Here is a 24,562-nt window from a genome sequence, read left to right on the forward strand (position 1 = left end):
TTGTAAACAGATTGAACACACGCGCTCTTTGGTGACGTGGTTGATAAGTTACTGTTGATCATCTGTCCATCATCGTATAAAGCCCGCCCTCACAATTTGATTCGTCGGACGGTTTTGGTATTCGCATAGTAGCTCCTCAACGGTGAATCCCCAGACCGATCTTCCCCGATTTTCAAATAGTGGTGGGCGGGGCTAAGATCGGCTGGCACCCAGGCTAAAAGCCTCATCCATGCCTACCTAAAATGGCTCATGCAGTTAGACGTCATACTAAAAAATAACATTTTTATAACACCGCCCAAATGTATACGCAAAAATGGAGGGTGTATCTTTCAATTGCCCTGTAGTATTGTTGTTTCCGCCATGTCGAGTAGACGCTGTGTGTTTTGTTACGAAAGGCAAACTACTTTGTTTGGCCTTCCAATAGAGTAAACATTAAGAAACAAGGGGTTAGGTTTTATTTACAACACTGTTTCAGAACAGTACAGCTCAGATGTTCGATTGTGTGCTGCATGTTTTACGAAGGACTACTTTCTAAACATGAGGGAGTTACAAGGATGGATGTACACAAAGGCTTTTTTCTAAAAGTGGAGCAATTCGAACTTTAAAACTACACTCTGGTTCTTCTGACTGACATCCTATAAGTAGCTGATGTTTTCTTATTTGATGAATTTCCTACTGATGACAGAAGGGCGGGACTTAGAGGGGCTACAATAATGTTCGGTATGTGGAAAATAATGTGTTTTTTGAACCATAAACCACGCGAACACATTGTATTACACCAAATACACAAAGTAATGTGTTTTTTTGCAAGAAAATATGGGCCCTTTAACGCAAAATAATATACATACCTATATCATCTGTGATGTGTAAAGACCTTACATGATGAACTGTATTATTTTTATTACCTTAGAATGAACCTTTTTTATCTACATACATCGCGGGTTTCCTTAAATGGAAGTCGGCATCATGTTTCTACTGTAGCCCTTAAAAGACAAATTGTTCTACAGAGTGAGTTTTGTACCTACGTTGTCTTTGATGATAACATGTTTGTCCTGTGACAGATAGCTTCTCATTGCAGTTTGAAATTGAGATTGGTTGCAATTCGCAATCTCACCACCAGATGCTGTTAAAAGACCCATACTGTATCTTAAAAGGATTAGTCCATTTTCTTAAAAGAAAAATCCAGATAATTTACTCACCATCCAAAATGTTGATGTCTTTCTTTGTTCAGTCGAGAAGAAATTATGTTTTTGAGGAAAACGTTGCAGGATTTTTCGCATTTTAATGGACTTTAATAGAGCCCAACATTTAATACTTAACTCAACACTTAACAGTTTTTTTCAACGGAGTTTCAAAGGACTAAAAACAATCCCAAACGATGCATAAGGGTCTTATCTAGCGAAACGATTGTCATTTTTGACAAGAAAAATAAAAAATATGTACTTTTAAACCACAACTTTTCGTCTAGGTCCGGTCCAGCGCGACCTAACGTAAATGCGTAGTGACGTAGGGAGGTTACGTGTTACATATATAAAACGCACATTTCCGGACCATCTTAAACAATAAACTGCCACAAAAACATTAATTAGTATCAGTTGACATACAACAATGTAGGAACGGTCCTCTCTCAAGACGCTTGTAAACACTGGGGCGGAGTTTCGCGTTCGTCCTCTGTGACCTCTTGACATCATGACGTATTGCGTGGGGTCAGCTGGCGCATCACGTCTATCTACATGACGAGAAGTTGTGTATCACCACAATACGATAACTGTATATGCAAAATTTGTGTTTTTTTATTTGTGTTCTTGATTACGTTTGTTTGTGATATTTGTATTTATGGAATTGATTGTTTGTTTTATATAATTTTTGTGTATTTGTGCTCATAGGATGATAGCACAGCTCTGTCTATTGCTCTGGAGGCTGGACACAAAGACATTGCTATGCTTCTTTATGCCCATGTCAACTACTCAAAGGGTAGTTCAAATACTATGGTATGATTTTTTTCTATTCTTAATAATAATCGTGTATTCTCTCATAGATTTCCATTTTCTTTTCTTTTTTGGGCTAATAACATTCAAAATACATATCACATGCTCAGATTGACAACACTGCAGTTTGTGTGTGTGTATGCATCCACAGGGATCTCCTCGAAGCAAGACTCCACCTCGCACAAACTCTTCTGACTGATTTCACATTACCCATTTCAGAAATACCCATTCAGTCGAATGAGATGAGTATTATAGATTATATTTTCAAATATTTGTAATTTTAGAGCATGCACTCAGTGTGTACTGCTGTATACCCAAATGTATTATTTTCTTGTTCTTTACTGACAGTTAATAATATCTTTCCCGGGAATAAACATCCAGCTATGCAATTTAACAATAATATTAAAGGCCTATGTTTTAATTTTGGCTGTGAAGGTTACAATTTATTAGAAAACTGCATGTTTCACATATTCTATTTAGGTACATGTAAAACTATTATATATATTATTATTGTTAGTATTTTAAGTCCTGGTTTTAATTTTCTTGTATTATATATTGCGTGTTTTTTTATCTAAATATTTCCAAATCTAATCATTGTAATTGTAAATAAATTATTGAAATGTTCAAATCATGCACAAAATAAACGTGCTTATTGCCACCTAGTGTTTAGTTTGTGTTGCATTACCTACATTTTTGTAATTTTTTGTAGTTCTGCAGAACACATACAGCAATCCTGCCATCTAATGGTGAAGAGTCGAACTGCAGATTACCTGTGAGAAGTCTTTGTTGGTTCACTAGTAGGAGAGAGTGGGTAAGCTGTGCCATTAATACAGAGGTAAATCTTAATTTACAGTATTCATGATGTCTATTGGCATCTTCTATTGGCATAAATTCATCTAATACACAAGGTCATAGAAATATAAAAAATAAGATTATTTTGCTTTACTGTACGTTATTCCTTTCAAAAAATGTATTTTGGTTATGTTTTTGGGCATTTATAGCAGTAAGAATATCTCCTGTACATGTTCATTTTTTAAGATATTTTTTAAGATATTTTTAAGAGATATCGTAAGCCTCAAACACGATTGTTTCCTCCTCCTTATGTAAACCTTGTGCATGCAAAACAGGCCGATCTCAACATAATACCAACTGTACGCCCCAGTATTAAATTAATTAATTACAATGTTGTTACAATGCTAAAAACAAAGTTGTTAATGCTGATTTAGTACTATATCCTAGTTAATGCTGTTAGCGTTTAGGCTGAAGTTTTACTATAGATGGTATGCATTGACGTCACTTTTCCATGTGACCACGCCGGAACTCGCCCCTGTTGAGTGGCAAATAATTAAACAAAATGGCTGGTTTTCATAGCGGCTGCTGCGAAAAAGCCAGTAAAACTGACTTTTATCAGCTTAAATTGAATTTAGTTGGACTTAATAGCAGAGGTGGACAATACTTCGTTACATTAGTTACATTTTCCAAGCATCTTTGCTTTATTAGGGTGTTTGTATTAGGAAAAGTGTTAGTTCACTACATTCTAAAGCATAATCATACTGTGTATTCTTTAATATAGCATATTAAAATGTATTTAATACCTAATTACATTAAAATTGTGTACTTGAGTAAAAGTATGTAAATGTACTTAAATATTAAATGTAAAACAAAAACTTATTATTTGTGAAATGTAATAGAGTAAAAATTATGATAATATGCTTTGGAATGTATGTTTTCCAAAAAAAACACACGAATAAAATACAAATACTTGAAAAAATACTTTTAAGTAGAAAGTAAAACCTCTGCTTGATAGTGACCCTAGCAACTTGTCAAACCATCTGTGGTCTGTGGACGTTGGCATGAACAATCAATTTACTTCTCTTTTCTGTGTTTTTTTTGTCAGTCTGTAAAATGATAGCTCAGAAATCTTGTTAATCTGTTAGTACAGTCTATCGCATAAACAGCTTTTTTTCCATTTCGATGTGTTTTCACCGATGTCACGCTGTACTCAAATGCTGCCGCTCTGTCTTTTGCCACTCAGTGGGCGTAACCGCAGTCCCTCTCGCCGACCGTGACGTCATTTGCATACCCTCTATTGGTGTTACAGTTGCAATTGCAGGTGTATACTGAAATAACCCCCACAAACTTACCACTCAGAAACGTCCATTTCCAGTCTCCAAAAAAATTGATTATTCCTCAAAATCTGTATTTTCTTCTGATACAGACTCAAACATAAGGTCTGTTCACACACACAGAGCTACTGAACAGAACTGCTCTGAGAAACAGCCAATCAGAGCAGAGCTCAACATATGACCCTTTCAAATAAGGTAATCATAGACCATCTCATTCTAAGTGCAAATCCTAAGGTTGCAAATAGAAAATGTAAAGGATAATTTTTGCTCTAAATAAAGCCATATACCTTCTATTTAGATATTAGAGAACAATTTAACATATTATTTTAATGCATTATTTGGCACCTTTAAATTAATTTATGCATTCTGCTGCCTGATAACAACCAGAACACAAAACATTTTACTTACTGGTTACTGTGCTTGGTAATGTTAAAGCAACACTATGTAGTTTCCATGTAAAAATGACTTACAGCTCCCCCATGTGGTTGAAAAGCGCAACAGTGCCTGGTATCAGACACTCTTCTGCAGGCAGGTGGAGGGGTGGGGCTGTGTGCTCTACCCTCCACCTCGACTTTCAGAGTGTGCTTGTAGCAGCTAGGAGGCTGCTCAGGTTGCAGCAACAGTACAATTTGTCCAGTTAAAAGTTGTTCTATCACTGAAATAATTTTAGGGACATTATTTAAAGGTAAAAAAAACTACATAGTGTTGCTTTAATAAATAACAAAAAAATACAAGATGAGGAACACATCTGTATAGATACATAAAGAGTCTAAAAATAATAGTGGAAAGGCATCTGCCACACTCTTAGAACGAATGTGTTAAAAACAACACATTAGTGTTGATTCTGGGACAACACACTAAATGCATTGTCCCAGAATCCACCCATCTCTGTGTTATTATTGAAACAACACACTTTTTTTGTTACTTTTAACACAAGTTGTGTTATGTTTAAAACAAATCAACACAAAATGACACATAATGTATTAAAATTACACATAATGTGTTAAAAGCTTAACACACAAAGATTAAAAAATTAACACATCCTTTATAGAGAGCAGTCTCAGTATAGATAAGTTGTATTAAAGGGGAAAATAACATGACTGTCTGATATGGGAACCCATTTAAACAATTTACTAGTAACATCTTAAGTGCGCATCCATAAAGATAAAATAATGTCTGTGTATTTTATTAGTTGTCTCCTTATGATGCACACATGGCTGCTGGCATGAAACTATCATATTACATCTGCAAACTTCTTTGAATGAATGAATGAATGAGCTTTTTTTATTGCCAGGTATGTTTACACATACGAGGAATTTGTTTTCGTGACAGAAGCTCCGCAATACAACAGAATGACAGTGACAGAACAAACACATAATAAGGAATAAAAAAAATACAAATATATAGACAGTGAATGATAGTATACAAATGACAATTGTAGGCAGGTACAATTGTCATTTGTATACTATCATTCACTGTCTATATATTTGTATTTTTTGCACATTTGAGTTGAGCATGTTTTTTGAGCCTTATGTAGTTCAATGCATCATTGTGTTTGAGAGCGTTCTGCTAAATGTGTGTCTGTGTTTTGTGATGGAATGCTATAGCATTACAGCTCGGTGCGGTCTGCAGCCAGTAAAACGTGGTGTTGCCATAGTAACCGCCTGAGATGTTTTACCAAAATGCCCTTGTCGACCTGATAGCAAAACACGCATATGCAATGTAACATTATGACAGTGCGTAAACGTTACGAAAGTACATACGCTAATGAATGATCCGCTCTTCCACAACCAAACAATATTTACCGCAGAGCCTGGTCAGAATTTTGATGCAGAATATTTGATCGATGAAAAACGTCTCGTCTTTTTTTAATGAAGCTGTTGCCATGGCAAATCTAAGTTCAAATGAAACTGGATGTTTCTTAAACATACACTTTAGGCATGTTTTATTAATAAAAACATATTTTTGAACGTCAGAAGCATGAATATCACCATGATGACTTTTTAACCTCATAGGAAGCTGTTAACTGATTGAATGCAAAATAAGTGAACACATGATATAACATTCAGAGTACAGTTTACTTGCATACCTTTGTATATCTTTCAATTTCTTTTGTTTTACCAATTAAAAAAATTATTTGTACATGTATAGCGTACAGTTATAATTGAAATATTACATACGGTCTCCATGCAAACCTTTCATTCATCTGTAATGCTGCAACAATTTTGTAATCTCAGAAAAATCTGTTTGGTCTAATTTAATTAAAATCGCCTGTTTATTACTTTTTACGTCCCTTAGTGTGAAACACTCAAGCAAATTAAAATGCATTACTGATAATGTCTAGTTTAAATAAATACCTCATTACGACACGCTTTCACAGCGGTAACCATTTAACCACAGCATTTAAAGTAAATACATGTCTCTGGTCTGCCATCAACTGTTTGACCAAGAAGAGTATTTACACTATTAGTGCACCTCTGAGCTCTTTCAAAGGATAATTAAGCATATGTCTGTAGTTACACATGAATCCTGCGTGGAGCTACTTTAAAAGTTATTAATCTCATTCTCAATGGAAAGCAGAAAATGTCTGTTTTGTTGTGGCTCTTTGGTAATATTTATATCCCAAAATGATTCTCAGGGCTCTTTCATGTTGTAAAAGCTCCCAGACGCAGATACAAACATGCCATTACCCAATTTTTGTTTGTGTGTATGAATATGTGTGTGCAACACACTATTAACTACCCTGGAATCCTCTCAAGATCGCAAAAAACATCTGCATAGGCACAAAAATGAAGCCCAGTTCTTTAACAGAGGGGCGTTTAAAGACTGAATGAGGCCATGAAAAAGAAAGAAAGAGAGAGAGGAGGAAAAAAGAAACCAGATTGCGACAGTCGATATTAAAACATGCAGTGAGTGAGAGAGAGTGAGAGAGAGGAAGAGAGGGAGAGGGAAAAGCGAGCTGCAGGCCTTTCCACGGGGACAAACTAGCAGAAAGGCATCTCACAGTTATTTCTTTCTCTTTACTCTCTCTCTCTCTTGCTCTCTCTCTTTCTCGCTCAACATCCTAACGCCAATTGATTTGTGTATGAAAAGCTGGGCGCTTTTCGCCCCCCTTTCGGGCTGTGCGTTTTGAGTGATCAGCTGATGAAGAGACTGGCTGCGCGCTGCAATGCTGGTTTGCTAATTCTCTTTCCTCCAGACTGGAGCCAGCCTAGAGACCACAGTCAGGTAAATCGCCCTCTTCCCACTCTCTCTCTCTCTCTCACTCTCACTCTCTCTCTCTCTCTCTCTCTCCCTCTCTCTCTCCTTCTCACTTGCTCTCTCTCTCTCCTGCGCATAGAGCACGCAATCACACCAGACTTCAGCACATGGTCACACAGACAGACGGGGAGAGAGAGGGAATGTTTGTGTGCGTGTTCGTGTATGCGTGTGTGTGTGTGTGTGTAAATGTGAACTGTGTCTGGTTAGGGGAACATTGGCCAGACAAATGGGTTTTGTGGATTGAGATGCTAGAGGTTATGCACTGAACGCTTTTTAGCGTTTCACATGGGATTGGTGAATTGCACCACGGATAGGTTTAAACGCGTTTTGCTTGTTGTTTAAGAGGACATCCTGGATGTTTTTGTCTGCTTTTCCTCAGCTTAGCAAACCAATTGCTTCATCTGTGCATAAAACTGTGTGTGTTTGTACATTCCAGTATTATGCTGCTGATTATTAGGCCTCTTTCCTTCCACATGTTCCCCAGGGGTACGTGTGAATAAATGCTTTCCGTGTGTTTCTCTGTGCGCCTGCTTTTTCATATTTCTTTTATGCTTGTGTGTGTGTTTGGTGCATGAAATCCTGGCATTTGGGTGGGGAGTGGATATTCTGTGTCAATTCATTGTGCTTTATTGTGTGTTTGTGCGCTTATGAGTGTGTGAAAGCATTAAGTGTGTGTGTCTCTGTGTGTGTGTGTTTAATTTAGACATCAATGGCTGGCGCTGCCTGCATAGCGGCATACTCAGAATTCATATTTTCATCCGACTCATATGCTCTCTATCTAGCAGTGGCTGCGGCAAGCATATCTCTGCACTTTAAAGGGATAGTTCACCCAAAAATGAAATTCTGTCATCATTTACTCAATTTCATGTTGTGGCAAACCTGTGTAGGTTTCTGTGTTCTGATGAACACGAAGGAAGATATTTTAAGTTCGTAATCAAATTGTTTGTGGGCCCATTCACTTCCATAGTATCCTTTGTTTGGTTACAAAAATATCTTTCTTTGTGTTCATCGGAACGGGGAAATTTGTGCGGATTTGTAGCAGCATGAGGTTGGGTGAACACATTTTTTTGGGGTGAACTGTCCCTTTAATTGGCTTTGTGTGAAACACAGACTTGAACAGACAGCAACACACACACACACATATGCTTTTTGCAATTCTGCATTTGCTCCTACATAGGAGGGAGACACTTGCATGCTGATAAGAGGCGGCGTCACGGCTCGTTGTTATTGGAACACGTTCAGTGACTTGTCTGGGGGCTGTGTATGCTTAACCATACGTCACTGTTTCGTTATGGCAGGCGTCGTCGTAAATGTCAGCATTTCATTCTCAATGCCGATGAAGATTCGGTGTACTAACGTCTTTTGCTTGTCCAGCTGCCCCATGTGGGAGCAGAGTTTGTGGCAAATCGTGAAAAAGTGCTGCTTTTCAAATATTACATTGAAGTGAAAGCAGCTGTTCATATTTGATGGGTTTGAAGGTTAACATGCAGGCAGCTCGCCTGGATGAGGCATGTGGCCAGGATAAGACTTTGATCCCTGATGATTAGCGTTAATTTGGATCTGGAAACTTGTCGGAATGAAAGGCCAGAAAGTTCACTGAACTGCTCGAGTTTTAGGGCAGACTGTCTTATTTTGAGCTTTATTTAAAATCATCAACAGACATTGCTATCTTGCACCCTAACCAGATGGTGACGTGAGATTAACTTTTTCATGTAATGAGCTGTACATACCGATACAGTGACCAAGGGACCGGAAGTCATTGATTTGTATGTACAATTACATAATTCTCTGGAGACACATCACTCGACAAATACTGAGGAGATTTCAATGTTATTGTGAATGATTACATTATATAGGATTTATCTTTGCACACAAATATGGACACAATAAAAAAACATTATGTGTCTGAAATTTGAGTTTGAGTCACATGGTCATTTAGTTCATGGATGCAAAAGCCGCTAAATGAGACCTTCGTCAAAAATGAGATAATGTTTATCAAATTGAAATCTGCTTAATCCCAATCTCAGGCCATTCAGAAATACCGCTTTGGTGGCAAAATCCATTAGGAGTTTGATTTAAAAAAAGCTAATTTACAAGAAAACCTGTCAGACGCACTAAAGAGGGTTTTGCATCTGAGCTCTTCATATACTGATCCGATTATTTACTGCTTCTTTCAGATGCGGAACATTTATTAGCATTTAATTGATTTCTTACCTTATATACCAGCATTCTGCTACGGCCAGATATACTTTACCAATAACATGCAACCAGCAGTTGAAACTGAAGAAACCTGCTGACCTGGTAGATCTTTGTTTTTTCAAACCACCCAAGCGTTGGTCAGTAAGATATTGTGGAGGGTTCGGTAGCCCCACCCACTGTAAAATCTCATTGGACAAAAATAAGTAGACCATAACATAAAATAAAAATGAGTTTGGATTATTTCACTTGATGAGTTAATCTCTTAAAGGGATATATCATGAAAAGCTGACTTTTTCCATATTTAGTTAGGTCCCCAGTGCTTGTAACAACCTAGAAAATGTGAAAAAGATCAACCCAGTAACTTAGTTTTGGTAAACCATTCTCTGCAAGCATGTGAAAAAAATAGGTCATTGAAATTTGGCTCCCTTTGTGATGTCAGAAGGGGGATTATACTGCCTCTTAATCTACACTATCCAACCACGACACTGCCATTTAGTGTAGAGATCAGCTTATTTGCATTTTAAAGGACACACCCAAAAACGGCACATTTTTGATCATCCTTACAAAGTGGCAATTTTAACATGCTATAATAAATTATCTATATGGTATTTTGAGCTAAAACTTCAAATACGTACTCTGGGGACACCAAAGTTTATTTGACATCTTAAAAAAGTCTTGTGAAATGTCCCCTTTAAAAGGAACTGTGGATTTTGTGGAATGTTTTAAAAATAGAGTAGGGGAGAGCGGGGTACAACTTAACCATTTTTGGCTTTGGCTCTATTATTCAAAAAATATTTAAGATAGATTAATAATTTTACACAATCAACACACATCTCTTTTACAAATGAACACTTAAAGTTTGTTTATGGGACCTACTGTTATTGTACAATTACACCAAAAGTGACAGGAGTACAAATGTTACAACTTACCCCATATGTGGGGTTATTTGTAACAGACAAAGGGTTTGTTGTAACACCTGCTAGATTTTTTTTAAACACAAATAATTCAATAAAATTCTGTCTATATACTAAAAATGGATATTGTTTATATATCTGTCTATAATAGATATCCACACATTCATCAATCCATGATCCTTTATCTAATTATCCTTGTATTATGCATCAATGCATATAAATAGAAATGAATTTTATTATCATTGCATACCTGATGTTTAATTGTTACACTGTGTTACAACTTCCCCGCTGTGTAAAAATGTTTTCAATCCCAGCTCTCCGTTACTATGGTGTTATGTTTTAGACAACAAGAGAATGATTAAAATAATATAAGGTTGGATTTGGTGACTTACACACCCAATTAAAAAAAAAACTTAAGATGAAGAAATTTACTTCCATGTCTCCAAAACACTCTTTGTTGAATAAAAATTTAACGAAAACACATAAAAATTTGTCGCAAATTCAGAGGAGATTATCTTCTGACAGTAAGAGAAAAAGACCAAAACCAGATTGCCCCGCCCTGTATAAGTATGTAAAGTAGCTATGTTTCAATTAACCCTGCGTTTGTTTGTGCCCTGCACCTCAAGTGGCCAAAAGTGATATACAAAAATTGACAGTCGCTCTTTATTTTGATGCTTCATTAAAGATACATTAAACATTTTGTATGCATGTTTCATTGTGTGTCTGGAGTATAAACTGAAGCTCTGCTTTGAGAATTTAAAGTCGCCATGAAACGGAAGTAGCGATTGCCTTATTTTCCCTGTGGTGACGTATATCCGAATGAAACGGCTTCTGAAATGAAATAAGGCAGGGCTGTATTTGAATTTGTCCATCGAGATCTGATTGGATTGTTTGAAGTTGGGTGGTGTTGCTAATTGCTAAGCGCTGCGATCTTCTCCCAGACCCCGCCCACCTGCCATACCATATGAGCGGAAGTGAAGAGAGAACGTTTTGAGGAGGGGAGGAGATTTGCATTTTTTATTAAAGATTATGAGCACACACACATTTTTTAAAAATAATGAAGCTCACAGAAAAGTCATTTGTTAATAATACCACAATATTAAAAAATATAAATATAGTTTTTCATTTCAATTTCATTGCGACTTTAAGGAAGTTTTAACTCCCTGACTCTGGACCACAAAACCAGTCATAAGGGTCAATTTTCTGAAAGTGAGATTTGTGCATCACTAGAAAGTTGAATAAATGTACTTTTCATTAATTTATTGTTTGGATAGGGCAATGTTTGGCCAAGATACAACTATTTGAATATCTGGAATCTGACTGATCAAAATAGAAATAAAAATATATAGAAAATTGCCTTTAAAGTTGTCCAAATGAAGTCCTTAGCAACTGCATCCACTCACAAAAATTTTAGTTTTGATATACTTATGGTAGGAAATTTACAAATATCTTCAAGTAACATAATCTTTACTTAATATCACAATGATTTTTGGCATAATAGGAAAATCAATCATTTTGCCCAATGCAATCTGTTGTTGGGTATTGCTGCAAAATACCTGTGCGATTTTTATGGTCACATGTGCAAAGAGTTTATAAAGACATAATCCAGGACAATGACTACAAAATATAGTATAGTTTATTATTGCATTTTTGTATATTTGAATAACAAACAGATTCAATTAAAACACAACTTTTTCCAAATTTTCTTGTCCAATAAATAATAATATAAAATAAGTTTTAATTCTTAAAAAAAGTACATCTTTTACCATGCACCTCAGATTTTTATGGTTTATTATAACCTGAGGGGGCATTAAAAGCAAATATTGTACAAATACACCCCACCCCACTTTTGGCCACTCCTTTATATCATTATTATCTATAAATACAGATCTCTTATTATGCAGTAATTGAGGAATTAATCTAAAATACAGCATTTCCAGACTATTCATTCTATCTCTTTATAAGTTCCAATTCATTTTTCTAGTGCTTTGTTCTGAAAACTACAAATCCTCTTTCCATCATCACATCCAGTACGACTCCTCACAATTCCCATGGACTTTATCTTCTCCTCAGTCTCAGGCTATCCAAAACAGACTGACTGAGGTAATGGAGGAGGGAAGCAACTTGAAGAAACGAAAAAGCGATAATCAAGGCAACCAAGTTTCTGAGACTGGTCAGGAGGTGGTGGTGGAGAAGGTGAAAAAACGACGGGGTCGCCCTCCTGCTGAGAAGCTTCCCCCCAACCCTCCCAAACTTACCAAACAAATGAACACTATTGTGGATATGGTCATCAATTACAAGGACACGTCAGTACTCAATCACATTTTAACACACACACAATGCATGCAATTACAGGCACAGTGTACTTACAGTACTGTACAAAAAAAATATTGGTACCTACATGCATGGCCGTAGGTACAAGGTGAGTTGTTAGAGTTAACAAATGCTGTCCCAGGTGAAAAACAGTGCACTAAAATACACATTTTTTAAAGGGGACAGAGAATGAAAAACCATTTTTACCTTGTCTTTGTTGAATAATGGTAGTCTACCCACATTCACGAACATACAAAAAGTGCTAGACATGCTAAACATCTCAGTCTCACAGAAATTCCTCTTTTAGAAATGTCAGCCAGAAAACGGCCCAATCTAAAAAACTGATGCTTATGACATCACAGGCATCTAACTGCCCCTCCACTTTAAAATAATTGGCTACATTTTTTGAGTGGCAGCAAAGTCAGCCAATCAGTAATGAGATTGCAAGTTAAGCCAGTAGGGGGAGCCAAATAGGTGCAAAACCACTTGTTTAAAATCCCCCATCCTAATAGAGCTATCTGACAGAGGTTTTTAGGAAGCTTCTAAGGCATTACAGACCCAAACAAATTTTTTTTGTCTACATGTCACATCACAGAACAAGGATAAATACCCAATTCAATCATTATGTCACCTTTAAGTAAATGTCCTATTTTTTTACACAAATTTTGTAGCTATTATAATATACCAAATTTGTCTTTAGTTATTCTTAAGATTAACTTCTAAGTGTACACAACTGTGCTATTTTGAGACATAATTTATTTTAGTACACTTAACAATCTATATAAATATTATTGGTTTTGTATACTACTCTAACTTTACCTTTATTTATTGTATTTGTGGCATAACTTTATATAACATACAAATCAACTTACTAGTATTTAAGTGTAGTTTTAGTACATTCTAATATACTTTCTTTTTACCTGGAATGTAATTTGTTTTAACCTTTTTGCCAGTTTACACTTTGGAGGATGGACTGTTGACTAATGGTGGATTATTTATTTATTTTTATGCAACAATGCTTATTATTGTAATAATTTTAATAAGCAATATTATATAAACAAGAACTTTACAAAATACTAAAGAACTTTGTTTAGTGCTCGTATGAATGTTTTCAGGATGACTTTGTTAAAGGTTAACTCCTAAATTGAATGAAATAACAGAATTCTTAATTCTTATGTTCTGTTAAGATTAGCTTTACTGTTTTAGGCTTGGGTGTTAACATATTTGGCATATTTCATTTAAACCCAATTGTTCTACATCTTTGTTCCCGAGATATTTTCTTGTGTTGCCAGATATTAGTACGAAAAACAAACAAAAATAATAGGCCTTAATGAACAAAGTAAGTTCAAACCTTAAATCAGCGAAACACTAAACTACACCTAATCATCACTTTATAAATATCGCAAAGTGTCTCATTAATTGCCAAAAATGAGGATTTTTAATAATAGAATCTGGCAACACAGCAATGCCTACTGTACATGTATTTAATATGGGATAGGGTTGGGTTAGGTAACAGTTACACAGTGAGTACATAGTTAATACATGAAGAACTGGGCTATAAAATAAAGTGCTACGTTTTAGAAAATATATTGTACAACTATTTCATGAATATATCCCTGCTCTACAGGTTGGGCCGACAGATCAGTAAAGGTTTCGTCCAGCTGCCTTCAAGGAAAGAAGTGCCAGAGTATTATGAGCTCATCCGAAAACCAGTGGACTTCAGGAGGATCAGGGTGAACCTACAGTACCTCCACCAAATCAATCACTTTATCATTTTTTTCTATCAACTTGCTTAAATTATTTGTTACCCCCAAAATTCTGATTAAATCTTCTTTTCATTTCTCTGTTTTTCACTTCATTCATATCTTGACACCGAAAGTCCCAGTCTTACAGATTCTTATAGTATGTTCTTGTTGTGTTTGAGAGTAATGTGGCATAATTTACTTAAAAAAATACTTGGTTAAAAAAATGAAAGGTTCCAAAGTGCTTGCATGTAAAAATGTCATTTTTTGTGTTGATTGTATTCTGCTCCCTTTGACCACAACCTGGATTGTATTCATGCAGGAGAGGGTTCGTAATCACAAATACAGGTGCATTGCAGACCTGGAAAAGGATTTTATGCTGATGTGCCACAATGCTCAGATGTTTAATCTGGAAGGATCTCAGGTGTGTCTTGCATACATATTCTTGATTCATTCAAGCTTTAAAAATACTTTCTGAAAACATTTCAAAATCTTTGTTGCAGTTACAATGCCTTGCAACAGTATTATACCGTATGTTCTGCTTATTTTTTTAACACTGAAATTTGGTTTCATTTGATATCCAAGAAGCACCCACAATTGTTTTATTGAATTATCTTTTTGAATAATAACCTGAATAATGATTTATCCTTCAGTTATACCATGGGCCTATTGAATGCTTTATTAAGAAATGAAGAGTTTGGTTCCAAAACGCAATAAATCCATTTTGACAAATTTTGGTAAAAACGTGTTTTCTATACCAAGAAAATGACAAGATGAAAACCACTATTTTCTGTTACAAACTTTCACATAGCATCTTTAGGTTATAAAAACATAAAAAAACTCCATAAATCCATGATTTTCAAAGATTTATTATAAAAACAAATTCTTTTTTCCACAAAATGCAATAAATCCATGACAGTTTTTTTTTTCAAAATGCTAGAAATCTATTAAATCAATGTATAAATGCATTCATCTCTGCCATGTTATATTCATTTAGTTGAACAGTTGTACACACTGATTAAAAAAATGAACATTAATGGCATTAATAAATACACTTACTTTGTCATATTAAGAACACCGTCATTGCTGCAGTTATACTTGACGTTGTCGCTTAACATTTTTCACAGCGATCAGCTGTAAAATGTTTTGGTGCTGCTCGATTTTCGTTGACTTTGAGTAAAATAATGGAAAGTTTTTCATAAGATCTCCTGTGGTCAATGTGTTAACATGAGAAGCTTGATGCTGTCGGGAGAACAAGCGACCGTCTCCCGAGTGCCTCTCGCGGAAATTATTAGATGTTGATGGCTTACGTTTCTTTCCCATCACAGAAAACCATCACAGGTTTATCAATGCAATTAAAGTATTATTTTGTTTTGTTTGTTGATCACGAAGTACAAAGTAGATGAGGAAAACTAGGACTCCGTGTACTCAGCGCGCCGCCATTGTTTGTTTACATTGCGTGAATGGTGCGCTGTAATTTGTGGAGCGGATTTATTGCGTTCTGTAAAAAAGGAGGAGTGGCGTTTATTGCATTTTGGGAAAAAAGAATAACACTGCGGATATTGGATTTTGCGTAAAATTAAGAATTTACTTTTAACTACTGACCTGATACAATACTGATTTTGGCAGTACCTAATTTTTTTCAAAAATGGCGTTTATCACGTTTTGGAGCCAAACTCTTCAAATGTTCCACGAGTGTAGATAATTTTTCTGTAAAACGCACACTTAACCTGTTAAATGTCTTAAAATAACCACTAGAGAAATGTCTTGAGGTAACCACGGTATAAGCGGAACAATTAACTTGTGCCGAATTACAGTGTGCATTGTTTTTGAATAATTCAACCCATCATCAATTATTCCTTACGTGCAGGCCAATCATATCGCAGCAGTTCTCTTTATATTTGTGAAATCTTAAAGCCTGTACCATAAATGATTTATGCAAATAGCTGAGCAATTTTGTTAAATGTCTAACATAAAAAACCCATTATTTTAATGACACATTAACATAATTGTGACTTTCAGTGCGTTCATCATAAAGTACAAAGCTGTCATTTACTAGACATGAGGAGACTAAAACTCTGAATATCTTTGCAAGGCGATAAGGTATTTGTATCAGAATGCAGCAGGCGAATAGCGTAGAGAATGTTAAGTGTTTCACCTGTGTCTTAGATCTTTGAGGACTCCGTTGTTTTGAAGTCTGTTTTTGAAAGTGCAAGACAGCGGATAGTTGAACTTACCGAGGAAGACAATGATGCTGTTGGAGGCAGTGAAGCAGATGGCGGCGATCACTTAAATCTAGAGGGTAAGCCGAATGCATTCTAATAAACTGCTTTTTGTTTTTTAGTTAGTAAGTATTAAATATTTATTCAAACCTGTGTAATTTAAATAAGTTTTTGGTAATGCAAATCAAGACTACCTCAGTATAGATCAACGCTTATAAGAGTCTAAGCACGCTGAGGTCATGGGTTCAAAGGTTAGGTAAAGTCTGAATACACTGCAAGTCTTTTCAAATCGATGATTTAAGTAGACCACCCATGTGTGAGCATTTCAGTGTAAGGTATAGTGTACAAAAAACATGTTGTGTTTTTAAGCTCCTATTTCAGAGACTGCAAATCCTAAGATGGTGGAAAAACTGGAGAGAAATGCAACTGGTCCGAGTAACTCCAGCCCAAAGGTGACAAACAGTATTGATAACAGTGGAAAAGAGTGTGAGATCAACACACGAGGACTATTGAATTAGACCTCCAAATGAAAGCCTTTACTTTGTATGCCATTTGTATAAGACTTTTGCGTACCCATTTACAGTAAGTTTTGCCCAAGGATTATAACAACCTTGATATTCTCACAGCAACATTGTTACTGCAGTGATACACATCTGCGACTTGCATTGTTTTCATGTGTTTTTAAAATGTAAATAAGCCTATACACATACATAAACCCAGAATGAACAAATATTATGGTTAAGATACGAAAGGCCTGTTAGACTGCCTACCAATGTTCTTTTTTTAAAGTACTGAAAAGTCGTGGTTCATCATACTGTATTACGGTATTGTATAATATTATAAACATATCCATTCAGTCTTTCAAGATGGGATAAGCTGTGCTAAATTTGCAATTACGTCTCTATTTCAGAGAGTTTTTAACAGTGATTTTTGTGACTATGAGCACTTTGTCACCCTCTTTTTGTACGTACTCATTTCTTTCATTAACTGTTAATATCTTAAAAAGCTAAAGATTTTTCAAAATTCATAGCTCCTTGTTATTCTTTAGTCATCACAATGTTTTAGCTATAGATAGAGGAGCTTGAAGCATGATGGAGATGTGTTTTTGGTTACTGCCCTCAACGAGAGGCACCTACTGATGATGTTGTCAAGTTTGTATGTTTGTGATGGATGGGAGGGGTGGTGTGTTTGTGGACAAAAAAATGTAAAGGATTTTGACTTTAAAGTTTCTGAAGTTTGTATAATGTTAAAGGACAACATGGTCTGATTCGTCGTCTTGAAAATAAACATTTCTATGAAATCTCAAGCCTTTATGTGAATCAAGTAGTTTTTGTCCTATACTGCAAATGTGTGAATCTTTTAAAAACTTGTGTAGATCAAAATTTTCTCCCAAAAACTCTAAAAGAAATGAAGAGTTTCATTGCAAAACGAGATAAATCTTTTTTTTTTTTTTTACATTTTTTCTAAATTCTCGTTTTTTGGTTGTGCATTCCAATTAATATCAATTCAACTGCAGTTGGTTTGTTTTGATTTAAACCTTCAAAACTTTAAAAATACAGCTAAGTAGCACCATAAAACAAAATAATAACACGATAACATAATAATAAAAAACATGTTTTGACAAAAATGTTAAAAAATGGATTTATCTCGTTTTGCAACGAAACTCTTCAAATTATTTTAAGGTTGCTTAAATGACATGATGTTATGCTCCTAAAATGATGCTTTTAACATTTGATGTTTTTATAATTCCAATTAGTCTTTACACTGCAAAAAAATTATGTTCTTACTTAGTATTTTTGTCTTGTTTTCAGTAGAAATATCTTCAAATTTTTTAATTAAGATGCTTTTTTGATGAGCAAAATGACCTAAGAAAATAAGTCTAGTTTATAAACAAAAAATATACAATTTAAGTGAATTTGTGCTTACAACAAGCTAAATTATCTGCCAATGGGGTGAGAAAAAAAAATCTAAACACTTAATTAAAGAAAATTTTTCTCACCAATTTGGCAGATAATTTAGCTTGTTTTAAGCACAAATTCACTTAAATTGTGTATTTTTTGCCTAAAAACTAGACTTATTTTCTTAGGTCATTTTGCTCATCAAGAAAATACGTCTTGATTTAAGAATATGTATGAAGTTCATATATTTGTTATAATAAATGAAACGAATTGTAGATATAAAATAGGCTATTCATGTTGCCATAAGAATGCATTCAAGTTGTGTGAACACAGTTTTTAGTTCAATATAAAAAAACTGAATTAATAGTAGAAAGTTTGTTTTCATGCATTTATTTAACAACACTTGAAAACTTTGCTTAATACAGCTGCAGAAAAATAAGAAAGAGAAGTCTATTTTTAGTCTAAATTTGCTTTTATATAGGTATGTGTTTAATTAAAGTTGTATTTTGTTTAATTCTGTCAACTACCCACCACATTTCTGCCAAATTCTAAATAAAAAAACACTGTAAAAGAAAGTTGGATCAACTTAAATTTTTCACTTAAAGTGAGAAAATATTTAAGTATTATATGTGTTACCAATTGAAGTAATTTAATGTTTACCTTAAAATTTTCAGTTAAAGTGAGAAAATAAGTAAATAAAATTAAGTTTACAAATTAAGGTAAGTAGAGTAGCTTTCACTTTTTACAATGTAATGTTTTATTTGCAGAAATATGCAACCGACAAACTTAGATGCTTTCAGATTTTGAGTACTGCTAAGAAGTATATTAATTTTAAACAACAAAATTTTAATGTTTTAGCATGTATTTTAGGAACAATGAATATTTCATGAAATAACCCTTATTTTTAATCACATCTTTCATGTGTCTTGGCATGCTCACAGTCTTTGACATTGCTGTTGGGTGGTGTTATGTCATTCCTGAGGTTTGTGTTTGTTGAAATGCATCAGATACTGAACGGGAATGGCCACAATACATACCAATTAGCCATTTATTTTGCTGCTGTATACATTATACATTAATAGCATTGTGGTAAGAAAAAAGCATCTGCTACAGTGCAATTGCTGCACACATGTGTTGCATACAATGAAGGTATAGATGTAGGTTACTGATTATTCTTTCTCCTCAGGCAGCCGGGTGATCAGAGAGTTGGGTGGCCCAGTTCAGTCACTCCTTGAATAATAATGCCAGCATTAGATTCTTATGTACCTTCCTTTCTGCTACACCAATCCTGTAATGCACGTAATGCATAAGTGGTTTCAATTGTGCTTGGCCCTTGTGTTCATGTTGTTGTTGTTGTTGTTGTTTTTTTTGGGGGGGTGGGGGGGTTACTAGTACTAGTAGTTAATATTGGTGGTTACCCACATAATTTTAAAGCGTGTTCAGTGAATAATAAAACAGTATGAAATAACACAGACTATCTCTATAGACTTACAATAAAGCAACTTGAATCAGCTGTAAAATAACATATATTTTAGCAACATTGTTATCTTAATGTTAATTCGTTTAGTGTGTTTTTTTATATTGTTTCTATGTTCTGTTTCTTTAAATCAGCAGACAAATTCTTAAATCTTAATCTGTCATAATCATAAACTTTCAATTACTTGACCCGTAATAGTGCAATAATTGCTACTATCTAAAAAACACAATTATTTTAGTCAGGCTGTTAGTGGTAGCATAATTACAAAATGTTGAGCTGGTACTGTAGATTAATCAGATGGACTGCCAGAGGGTCAGAAAAGAAAATTGTCTAAGCAAAAATAATAAAGCCCTCAAGCCAAAATAAATTAATAATAACCTAACTATATTATCTACTACTTTGTCTCTTGTGTGTATAAGGATAGAAAAGCAATGTAGATAAAAATTACATTAGGCCTAGTAATTTGACCTTTCTGGGGGAAAGTGGGAAACATTGCGCACTTTGCGTTATTGTAGCAGCCATCTGTACTCATTAAATTAGCCATCAGTGGTTGTTGCCCTATTGAAAGGGCTTGTAGCTTAAACATTGTTTTGAGTTTTAAATTATAAAAAAGTCTTGTAGCTTGCAGTCAATGTTGCAATTAAGTTAAATTAGTCAATTTTAAATAATTATACTCATCACTGTGGCAAATGTCATGTTATACATCTTTCCCATGGAATACCTTGAGGCGTGCAATATTCTACTGATAACGGCACAGTAACCACTTCACCTTTCGTATCATTCCGCCACCTAGTGAATGGAGGTCCTCTAAACAGGCTCATCTCTGAATGGAAAAACTGCAGGCTGCAGCCAGGTGTACTTGGGCCCACACAACCGCGCTGTTTTGAATCACTCTCCGTGTGTCTCATTAGTTCACTAGCTCGTAAATCAGTCTGTGAATCCCCAATCGGAAGTTATTATTCCGTCAAAGATCAGCGCTCTTGGATGTTATGTTAAAGTTAATGGTAGTAATGTGTTGTTACATCGTGTGGACGATTAACATTTGGAAAGAGGAATGTAAACACTCATTTTTTTTCTGGAGCTATATCTCTTATCAGAATGCGAAAACACCGTGGAACTGCAGGTAAGCACCGCAGCTTTTAAATGTGGACATTGATCATTTATTTAATCGCGATGTGACTATTAAAACATGTTATGAGATATCGCCACTGATATATTTATAAGCAGCATGCAAAAACATCTCTCTGACACTTATAAAAAACAGTTTTATATTAGTACTGACAAGAACGAAGTCTAATAATAACCGAGTGCTCGTATCGCATTAAGATGAAATGGTAAACCAATAGTAACATTATAGAAGTATAGTTTTATTAACTTTTACCTCGTGCCAAAACAATAACAACACAAAAGACACTAAATATGAATAAGAAAACAAGTAATAGTTTTATCATGACACCAAATACTGCTGATTTGATCTCATTTTGACCATCAAAAACAAACAAGGCCAACAAATGAGCCAGGAATCCCTGTCAGAGATGTAGCCCAGAGAGGGCGGTGGTCAGCGGGGCGAGTGAACACTGACGTCCGCTCATGCTTTGGTTCTCATACGTACCGAATCTCACTAAGCAAACGTTAAAACAGGCGCTATCTTTACTAATCGACTGTAGATTTAAATATAATACATATTTATTCTCGACTGAACTAATCTTAAAACTACACTTTGTGACCAAGAAACGTTAATATAAAAACGCCTATCCGTCCATTGAGTTATTATGAGATTCAAAGCAGCCGAAAGTGTTACCTGTCATTCTGGCCGCCCTATATATATATATGGTCTCAATAAACTTTCAAGACCTCAGTATAACTTATATGTATGTACATCTTATATATATACAGTCAAGCTCAAAATTATCCTTTGTAAATATGAACAAAGAAGGCTGTGAAAATAAATCTGTATTGTTAATAATTTGGATCTTTACTTTTAAAAAATCTACTGAAATCCAACCTTTCATTGGAGAAGAATAATTTTAAAATTGGGGAAAATCTCATTATGAGAGAAATATTTTTCTCTAATACACACTGCTCACAATTAATCTTACCCTTTATTAAATTATTTTTGCAACCTCCTTTTCCCAAGAGAACAGCTCTGAGTCTTCACCTATAATGCCTGATGAGTTTGGAGAACACCTGACAAGAGTTTAGAGATCATTCCTTCATGCAGAATCTCTCCAGATCCTTCAGATTCCAGCTCCATGTTGGTGCTTCTTCTCTTCAGTTCATCCATTCATTTTCTTTAGGGTTCAGGTCAGGGGACAGGGATTGGTTTAGCCCATGGCTAAAGTTTAATTTTGTGCTCAGTGACTCATTTTTGTGTTAGTTTTGATGTTTGCTTGGGATCATTGCCCTGAAAGAAGATCAAACCACGCTCCATTATATGATCTCTAACAGGGACAGTCAGGTTTTTATTTTTTATCTGTTGTTATACAACAGTTCTTTCTGGTTCTCGAATCTGATTGGCTAAGAGCCATACAATATTGTGCTGATAACAGCACTGTAACCGCTTCACCTTTCGTATTATTCCGCCACCTAGTGAATGGAGGTCCTAAGCAGGCTCATCTCTGAATGGAAAAACACAGACGCGCTGTTTGAATCACGCTCCGTGTGTCTCATTAGTTGGCTCATGAATCAGTCTGAATCCCCAATCAGAAGTATTATTCCGTCAAAGATCAGCGCTCTTGGATGTTACGTTACAGTCAACACAGTCTCACACCCTATTCGTCACATACTGCCGTTTGGTCATGACCCCCTCACGTCCATAGAGGGTTTTCACCGACGTCACGTTCTGGGCGGTAACCCGGATGCGCGGCCATCGTGGAGGCACTCGGTGTAAAGAACTGAACGGAGTACAATGGAATATTATGCGCTTTGGATACTTTAAGTGAATGTAGACATGTCTAAACAACAGAAAACGCGTCCAAGATGCAAAGGCATATAGGGAAGGACTTGGACCACAAGAAAAGGCACGATATTTCGAGAAATTACAATTTATAGGCGATGCAGATTCCTACGAGCTCCCTCTTCTAGGATCCGTGACGACCCGGCGATTCTTCCTTCAGTTGCATATCCCGATATAAGTTAGTGACCTACCTAGTTTTCATGCAGAGCCCATATGTCAATGTCAGCTTTATTTATATAGCAAATTTAAAATAGCCAGTGTCCTACCAAAGTGCTTTACAGTAAAATAAGCACAGTAAAAAATAAAAGCAATAATTGTTTTTACCATTTACTATTAAAAATATTATTATCATTACAATAGAAAATGTGTTATGAGCAATTAAGCACACTGGCATTAAGGCATAGCAGCGCAAATTTTATTTGTGTTTAAGTACATTTTGTGCATACACTAAAGTACATATTTAATACTCTTTAAATAAAGCACAAGTAGAAGCATAATTGTTTTATACTTTATGTACTTCAATCATATTTCTAATACAATACTACCCTTTTTCCTGAGCTTTACCAACCACAAGCGCCGCCTCTGATCATTTCTTGCATTCCTTTCCCTGGTTTTTAATAACTTTTGGATGTCGATAATAATCCAAATGTTTTTCTCAATATGTGCTGTTGGTACCATCTCAAACACGGCAATAATTAACCATTTTCCTTGTCGACGTTCGGCATATACATCAGTGTCTGTGCTCTTTGTGATGCGGAGTGCCTCCAATATGGCGTCTTCCGCTCTGATGACGCGTCGTGAAAACCCTCTATAGCGGACGTTGAGGGTACCCCCTATTCGTCGCTTGAAAACGTAGAGGGTCGTCCTATAGATTTGAATGCAAACCCCTCATCTTTGAATTTTGACGAAATGGGTTTATCGGTTTGCCTGCGCAATATGGTTTTAGGCGATTGATTTTATGCTGCAAATGTGCATTTTGCACAAGCGTGCGGCGCATAAACGGTTACAATCATTATTGATGCGGTGACCAAACATTTTCGTGGAGCGGAAAGCCTTCTGAATCGGTGTATCACGACTTTTCTCTCTCTTTTTATATAGATATATTTGGTATACAATAAAATGACATATTTACAGGGCTGTATTTGCTGTGTGTTTAAAACATGCCTTAATTAACGTAGATATTTTATTATTTTCGATCACGCACAGTTGGTCATTCCCCCTCACGTCTATAAGCTGACGTTGAGGGTACCCCCCATTTCGTCGCTTGACAACGTAGAAGGGTCGTCCGATATTTGAATCCAAATCCCTCATCTTTGGATTTTGACGTAATGGGGGTATTCATGCCTGCGCTGCAAAGTATGTTTTAGGCGATTGATTTTATTGTTCAAATGTGTATTTTGCAGTAGCGTGCGGCTGTTAATTCATTGGTGCGGTCACTACATTTTCGTGGGGCAGAATCCCTTGTC

The 24,562-nt window shown here is 35.5% G+C and overlaps 1 protein-coding gene across 7 annotated transcripts; it reads left to right on the forward strand.

The window, feature by feature from the left end:
* The first annotated feature begins 1,874 nt into the window (after positions 1 to 1,874).
* Positions 1,875 to 18,072, forward strand: LOC129440301 (probable global transcription activator SNF2L2). Of its 7 annotated transcripts, none has more exons than XM_055199572.2 (7): positions 1,875 to 1,991; positions 2,140 to 2,823; positions 12,473 to 12,794; positions 14,429 to 14,534; positions 14,866 to 14,967; positions 16,713 to 16,845; positions 17,135 to 18,072. In XM_055199572.2, the coding sequence occupies exons 3-7, from the start codon at positions 12,595 to 12,597 to the stop codon at positions 17,281 to 17,283; spliced, it is 690 nt and encodes a 229-aa protein (XP_055055547.2). In that variant the 5' UTR covers positions 1,875 to 1,991; positions 2,140 to 2,823; positions 12,473 to 12,594; the 3' UTR covers positions 17,284 to 18,072. The 7 variants fall into 7 exon arrangements, with proteins under 7 accessions (XP_055055547.2, XP_073717209.1, XP_073717208.1 ...); XM_073861108.1 differs by having other exon boundaries at positions 12,562 to 12,794; XM_073861107.1 differs by having other exon boundaries at positions 2,140 to 2,799.
* Positions 18,073 to 24,562: the final 6,490 nt, after the last annotated feature.

This window comes from Misgurnus anguillicaudatus, chromosome 22 (assembly GCF_027580225.2).
Source record: "Misgurnus anguillicaudatus chromosome 22, ASM2758022v2, whole genome shotgun sequence".
In the NCBI taxonomy this organism is placed as follows: Eukaryota; Metazoa; Chordata; class Actinopteri; order Cypriniformes; family Cobitidae; genus Misgurnus; species Misgurnus anguillicaudatus.